The sequence below is a fragment of the Austrofundulus limnaeus genome, unplaced genomic scaffold (genome assembly GCF_001266775.1).
Source record: "Austrofundulus limnaeus strain Quisiro unplaced genomic scaffold, Austrofundulus_limnaeus-1.0 Scaffold318, whole genome shotgun sequence".
NCBI lineage: Eukaryota > Metazoa > Chordata > Actinopteri > Cyprinodontiformes > Rivulidae > Austrofundulus > Austrofundulus limnaeus.
The window spans coordinates 228,005-235,693 of NW_013952720.1; the positions used below are offsets into that span (position 1 = coordinate 228,005).

The following is a 7,689-nucleotide window of genomic DNA, read 5'->3' on the forward strand; positions in this document are numbered from 1 at the left end:
AAAGTCTAATGTTACAACTAATCATGGATCCCTTTAAAAATGTTTATTTTAGTAAAAGAGACATTTGGACAAATAAAATCCACACTGACTTGATTGAGTTTTATTTTCTTAAAATGATCTTTTCCTGAAAATATTTCTCTCAAATCACTTTTTACCGACTGGAAATTATGACCTTGTGTTTTGACATGTCTGCAGGACACGTCTGCGACTCGTCTTCCTCGCCGCCGCTGGTCTCGGAGGACRGCTGGCGCCGACAGCGTCCTGATGGTGAACTCCATGCTGGACCTGAGACTCCTGGACTCCTACAGCTCCGACGCTCAGCAGAAACCCGAGGAGGTCTGACCTGACTGCACTTTTTAAGATCTGCATCAGTTTTAAACACGAGGTAATCATTAATCCCCCACCTGCCCTGCCCCCACAGCTGAAGGCGTGGCCTCACCCTGACTGGCCTCACCCTGACAACACCTGCAGCCTGAGGAGGCGGAGTCAGCGGGTGGAGCCACTGGTTCATGGGACCAATGAGAAGCTGCAGAGCACCACCAGCCTGCAGGTCTGCTCTGCCTGGGTGAGAAGCTACTTTCTTCTCTGTTGGCAGCACGGTGGAGAAGTGGGCGTCACCATTTCCTCACAACAAGGAAGTCCTGGGATCAAGACCCAGAGACTTTCTGTGTGGACTTTATGTTGTCCTCAAGTTCTCTGGTTTTCTCCCACAGTCTAAAAGCAGATCTGCGGTTACAAAGGTTCAACAAAACTAAAAAAAAAACCACATTTATATTTCTAAAATAGGCTTCTGTGGACAAACTATGAACAATAAATATCTTACCTGCTGTAGATAATTCTCTGATCAGCCCTCTGTTTGTAGAAACTGATTAATTCTGAAGCTAATGGCTTATAGCACAGCTAACATGTTCTGGTTCATGTAAACATGTTTTCATGGTAAGGGGGCACTGACCTGCACACGGACCAAAGATATGAAAARACTAAAAGAACAACTTTTAATGTTTTTTTTTTCAGCCAAAAACAAACAAATACATGAAAGTCTTTTTCTACATGTCTCTAAAACTGGACCATGTTGGACAGGTAAAAGTAGGAGGTCTTTGATCCGTTTAACCAGTTCAAACATGAGGACTGAAGCAGTTCAGAGACCTGTAGCTGCCTGCAGAGGTTACATGCTGTGTTTTGGTTCATGCAGGCAGATGAAGAAGCAAAGAGCAGCCAGAGACCAGACTACATCCAGCTGTCCACCCAGACCCTGAACAGAGAAGACCTGGTCTTGTTTCCAGACCAGTGGGAGGACAGGATGAGCCTGATGGGCAGGTAGGACCTTCTGACATCAATGATCGTGATGCAACATGTTTCACAGGCTCAAGTCAGGCTCAGGTCAGATCAGGTCAGGCTCAGGTCAGATCAGGTCAGGCTCAGGTCAGGCTCAAGTCAGGCTCAGGTCAGGCTCAGGTSAGATCAGGTCAGGCTCAAGTCAGGCTCAGGTCAGGCTCAGATCAGGCTCAGGTCAGGCTCAGGTCAGATCAGGCTCAGATCAGGCTTAGGTCAGGCTCAGATCAGGCTCAGTTCGGGTCAGATCAGGCTCAGGTCAGACTTGTGTCATGTGTCCTGGGTCCTCCTCAGGGTCTCCTCCCAGCTGGACAGGACCATAACTCCTCTTTAGGGGGRCGTCCAACAACCAAACCAGATAAGCTCAGATCCCTCAGAGCACATCAGAGGAAACTCAGAATAAATCTGGAGTTGTGGGGACCAGACTAAGGACAGTCTGTCCCTCTGTGTCAGTGAGTTCCAGGTGAAGGAGGTGTGTCCTTCTGCTGCACCTGGACAGCAGGACAAACCCAGTCCAGACAGCGGCTGCTCTCTGGGCTTCAGCTCCACGTTGTCCAGTCCAGAAAGACCCTCTGGACACGGTAAGACTAAGATGAGACCGATGTCTGACGTGTGAACTCACAGTTTGACCTCAAAGCTTCATGTCTCCATCAGACTCTGAGTCCACTCTCTGCGAGGACAGAGAGTCCTCTGACGTGGAGACAAAGAATGAGGAAGAGGAGGCTGTTCCTGACAGTTTGGACCAGGAGGCCTTCCTGAAGGAGAACTTTGTCACGTTGGCTGACCTGTCTGCCTCAGGTGGGACCACACAGACTTCACTTCCTGTTTACCTGGGCAGCACTAACCCTAAAGCACTAACTTTATTATTTAGGTCCCCTAATTCTAAAGCACTAACACACTTAAAAATGTAGCAAAAGCTAATTCTAAAGCACTAAAAACCCAGCTGACCCATGAAATATTCCTCAGAGTCAACATGAGAATATTTTCTGTGTGCAAAATATTGTTTATATTGTTATATTAATTATTGTTAATATTTTATCTAATGTAGTGGTTCCAAAAGTTGGGGTCAGGACCTCTTTGTGGGTCACAAAACATTAAATGAGGGTCCCCAGATGATTTCCAAACATCTATTTAAATGCAAAATAAAATGCTAATGGATTATTTTCATCATGATTATTGCAATTTTTTAAAATAATCATAAATGACTACAGATTAGTACCATAGTTGTTTGTTTATAGTTATTCCCATGTTTAACAGAGTTATTAGCAAAGTTTGCTACATAAACCAGTAATATCTGGGGTCACAAGTGTCTGCAGCTGTTATTTTGTGGGTCGGAAGTAGGGCTGCCACAAACGATTATTTTTATAGTCGATTAATCACCGATTATTTTTTCGATTAGTTGACTAATCGGATCATACGTTAATTGAATATAAAACATAGAGCTTATCGCCCAGAATGCAGCTGCTATTATATAACCATGGTTAGATTTTAGCTATATGCTAACTAAAAATAATTGCTGTGGAAGGTAAGTTCTGCTCTGCAGATATTACACAGGTTTCTCTTTCATTTTCTTAAAATGATCCCACACTTTGAGCTCTGTTGTCAGGTAGCCATGATACCAGAGCCTGTCTGTATAATGTCTTGTGACGTCCACGGCCTACCCCAGTTRCCACTACTGTGCATGTGTGTCAACGACAGAAAGGTAGACGTGGCAGTGGAAGGTGTCAAAGCAGTTTGGAGAAAAAAAAACAAAGCAATTAACAAAAACAAACAAAAAAATTAGATTATTATTATTAAATTATTAAAATTATTAAATTAAATTATTAAAAAAGATTATTAAATTAGTCATAGACTATTTTAATAATCGATTAGTCGTCGACTAATCGACTAATCGTGGCAGTCCTAGTCGGAAGCAAAAAAGTTTGAAAATCACTGAACCAGTGGAGAAGTGATCGACGTGTGTCAGCTTTCACCCTCAGCTGTTGACAATGATGTTGATGTTAAAGAACTCAGTTAGTGCTTATAAATTTAGCAAGTGCTAATCCACTAATGAATTAAGAAATTAGAAAAAGGCCTAAAGCACTAATCAGGAGTTAGTTCCCCTATTAGTGCTTTAGTGCTTTAGGGGAACTGTGCCCAGCGCTGCCTGACAGGTGAGTGTTTGTGTTGACAGGAGGTCCGAGCAGAACGTCTCACAGCTCCAGTGAGAGTCTCAGCATCTCCTCCAGGTTCCTGGCCCAGAACTCAGCTGGAAGGTAGAACTCTGGGGGGGCGGGGCAGTCTGATCCGGGACGATCCGCTGAGTAATTTTCTCGTCCTTTCTCCCCCAGCCGGACCGGACTCCCTGTAACTGCGTGGCCCGGTGGGGGGGAGGTCAGAGCCCAGCCCCCGGTCTCTGAGGTCCGGCCTCTGATGGATGAGAGCCAGAGCCAGACCTCCTCACCTCAGAACGGATCCCAGGAGACCCCCTCGGTCCAGCCGGCCCCCCAGCACTCACCGCCGATGAAGAAAACCTCAGCGAGGAACCCAGACCTGGTGGTCCACGCTGCTTCTCCACAGCTGAATCCTGGACTCCGGCGGGCCCAGTCGGTCCACAGTCTGGTTGAAACGGGTACCGGTGCCGCAGGTCTCCGGTCCCACCAACAAGACCCCCCGCTGACCCCCTTCTGTCTCGCTCCAGCAGGTGACCCCTCAGGTGCTTCTAAAGAGGCCCGCCCTCAGCGCCCCACCACCCTGCCGTCCTCTCCCCGATGGCCTCCGTCTATGGCTCCGCCCCCTTTAAAGCCCAGCCCCACCTCCCCGCGCTCCCCCCAGCAGGAGAACTGTGCTCTCACGCCTCGGAAGTCCTCCTCGTCCTCGCGCTCCTACATGAGTCCCACAGCCAGCTCCATGGCCAAGATGTCCCGCTCCGTGTCCATCGGCGAGGGTCTTCATGTCCCCGACCCTGCTGAGGATGCTGCGGTGACATCATCAGGACCCCTCCCCTCCTCCTCCTCCTCCTCCTCCTCTCAGGTCAAAGAGCTGACCTCTCCTCGTGTGGCTGTGGTGCACTCCAACATGTCTCTGACCACGCCCCCTCAAGCGGCTGCTCCTCCCACTCGTCTCCAGGCTCGTGTCCCCGGCAGCGGCCGACCTCTKCCAGACAAACCCGTCCTGGACTCCTTCTCCTCCTCCTCCAAGCCTACGGGCTCCTCCTCATCGCTGCCTCCTCCTCCTCAGACACAGGAGGAGCCTGGGACCCCTGCAGGTTTCAGTGCAGACCACACAGAGGACCCAGGTTTGGACTTTCATCCCCTTCCTCCTCTTCTTCTTCATCACTTCATCCTGTCATTCCTCTGGCTCCGCCCCTCCTCCTCCTCCTCCTCTCCTCTCTGAAACGGGTGAGACGTGTCACTCCTGTCGGCCATTTTGTTTACTTTTCCTGAGTCCTTCCTGTTCCTGTTGTTTCTGCAGTCTCCATCGTCTCACATGATCCAGGAAGAAACTCCACCCTCTTAATCCTCGGGACCAGATCCTGATCAGAACCAGATCCTGATCAGGTTTAGAACTTTTGATCAAACTTTATGTGAAGAAAATCAAATTCCATCATGTCATTATTACGCCACAGCAAATTCACCCAGAAGGTCAGACTCTGCAGGTCACAGGTCAGACTGAAGGTCAAAGGTCATACTCTGAAGGTCAAAGGTCAGACTCTGAAGGTCAAAGGTCAGACTCTGCAGGCCTCAGTCAAGTCAAAGGTCAAACTGAAACTAGTTTTTCAGTCTGGTCCAGTTTTTGTTCCATCTGAGTGTTTTTATCCACATGAAGTTTGATTTTAATCAATAAAAACCTGATCATTTGGGACGAGGGTGGACTTTCTCTGACTGTAAACATAAAAACAGTTTTGTTTTTATATAATATGTTCAGATTGTGATGCTTTGTTGTTGAATAATAGAACCATCTGTTTCTGTGCTCAGATCAACCAATCAGCCTGGAGTCCTGCAGAGCTCTGACCAATGAGCTGCAGAGCTGCTTTAAGAGAGCCACTCACCTGTACAGGATGGTGAGGATCCTTTTTTTTTAATTTGTTTTTAGCTTCCTGCCAGGTTAACGAGCATGTTCTTCCTCCAGGTGAGCGGCTCGTCTGTAGATGACTCCGCCCCCCACCAGAGTCAGATGTCTCTCCTCCTATCAGAGGCCTTCCAGGCCATGAGGGCGGAGCTGGACTCTTTGCCGCTCGGTGCACCGAGCATGCTGGGAGGAGTCAGGGAGGAGAAGACAGCAGCTCTGCTGGAGGAGTACTCACTGCTTCTCCTGCAGGCCGTCCACAGGAGGATCAACACCTCCTCCTGACCTCAGGAGAATCAACACCTCCTCCTGAACTCAGGGGGATCAACACCTCCTGACCTCAGGAGTTCCAACACCTCCTCCTGACCTCAGGTGGATCAACACCTCCTCCTGACCTCAGGAGAATCAACACCTCCTCCTGACCTCAGCAGGATCAACACCTCCTCCTAACCTCAGGAGGATCAACACCTCCTCCTGACCTCAGGAAGATCAACACCTCCACCCGACCTCAACAGGATCAACACCTCCTGACCTCAGGAGGATCTCAGGAGGATCAACACCTCCTCCTGACCTCAACAGGATCTCAGGAGGATCAACACCTCCTGACCTCAGGAGGATGACCACCAGCACCTCCATCACCTGACACCTGTCCTTCACTTCTTGTCTGACCTGTTATCAAACTGCCTTTAAAGTGTTTTTTCTGGTCCAGAGAACAACTTGTGATCCTCCTGAGGTCTCACCAGTTCACATGTTCACACATTCACATGTTSAYGCTCATCCTGCACGTTTAYTCCTCACCTCCAGGACCTGAGCACTAAGAAGTCTCACCACCTGGTTTCTGAGCATCATTTGCACGGAGCCGTGCTTTTCTCAGTGTTGGACTCACAAAGAGAAGGACGTCGGCTCTCTGTTGTTCTGGAGCTTCTCTGGACCCAGCACAGAGAAGCTTCATCGATGCTAAAATGAAAACTGGGTTCTTGATTTGTTCCAGACCTGAGTGTGGACCCCTCWGCATGGCTGCATGGGATAATTATCATTTTTAAAATGATGTTWAACCTCTGGATGTGAAGCACTTTTTTGTTAAACGTTTTATAAAAACGCTGTATTTTGTTGGACAGTTAGTGTGTAGATGCAACAAAGCCTGACACTCATCACTGGGACTGAAGAGGAACTTTTCCTGACTTGTCTTCCATCGTTTTTGTACACGGCAGCAGGTTTCTCTCCTCGCGTTTCTTCTCCTAATTGCCACCAGCTCTGAGGAGGCTGTAAATATTTGATGCAAACTTTCCTGCTGGGTCTTTGCGAATCAGGCGCTTTTAGCCCCGATGGAAAGTTTTTTCCTCTAAATGCTGCAGAAAAAAAAACGGCTGAAATGAGGGCGAGCTGCGTCGGCGCAGTTTGAGGCGCACCACTCCCTTTGTGAATCGGACCTGACCTCGATGCACATTCGAAAGAAAACAGGATTAGTTTTTCTTGGAGGCGTGGACTGACTGTTAAACTCTACCTCCTGATCTACAGCCATCTCTAACATCGAAGTGAACTTTTAAAAATCGATTTGCAGCAACTGAATCATGGATTTTTGGATTATTTTCCCCCATCATTTTTTTAAGGTGGACTGGTTGAACTGTGAGCCGGATTAAACAGAAGATGGATGGAGGGTTTGTGTTTTTGCTCGTCGTAGTTGTTAGTTTGGAAAAAAGAGACTTTTATAACAAAGAGCAATATGAGACTTTGTGAACAAACTTGACTTTCCTTGTTTTATTTGATTTTAATGTTCTTCCACTTGAATCTGAAATGTTCAGCATGACTGGTTTCTGCTGATTTTTATAAAGTGATCAGTTTTTGTATTTATTGTGTTGAGCTGTTACACTACTGATCAAATCATGTTTTCCTAAGTCTTATTTTTGAGCCTTAACGCACATTTTAATAACCTTTTTCCAGAACACTGGGTGAGTGGAGGCTTATTGGGTTCAATTTGASAAATTTGATCGCAAAGGTTCTGTTTGGAATGTTTTTGTCACATTTAATAAAGTTTCACATTTTGTCTGATAAATGTATTTTTTCTTCCTGTGACTTCAGCGATGAACCATCTGAACCTTTATGTAAATATTTGAACAATAAACTGTATTTGTGTGGCAAAATGGTAGCTAAAGCATAAAGACTAGCTGAAACCTAAACAAAAGGCTAGTTAAAAGTAAAAAATAGCAAAAGGTATCTTTAAGTAGCAGAAAGCTAGCTAAAAGTGTCAAAAGATAAAAGTTTAAAAAGCCAAAATATAAAACCAGTTTGCTAAAACGAAGGGAACTGATG

At 46.8% G+C, this 7,689-nt stretch overlaps 1 protein-coding gene across 1 annotated transcript in view; it reads left to right on the plus strand.

Moving 5' to 3' along the window:
* Positions 1 to 7,432, plus strand: part of mapkbp1 (mitogen-activated protein kinase binding protein 1) — a gene marked incomplete in the record, with an annotated part of 30,345 nt that extends 22,913 nt beyond the window's left edge. Inside the window, 9 exon segments of the mRNA XM_014022124.1 lie at positions 196 to 336; positions 422 to 565; positions 1,193 to 1,317; positions 1,786 to 1,913; positions 1,987 to 2,130; positions 3,506 to 3,587; positions 3,663 to 4,609; positions 5,289 to 5,374; positions 5,443 to 7,432. Of these exon segments, the coding sequence (XP_013877578.1) occupies positions 196 to 336; positions 422 to 565; positions 1,193 to 1,317; positions 1,786 to 1,913; positions 1,987 to 2,130; positions 3,506 to 3,587; positions 3,663 to 4,609; positions 5,289 to 5,374; positions 5,443 to 5,664 (2,019 nt within the window).
* Between the last annotated feature and the right edge of the window lie 257 nt (positions 7,433 to 7,689).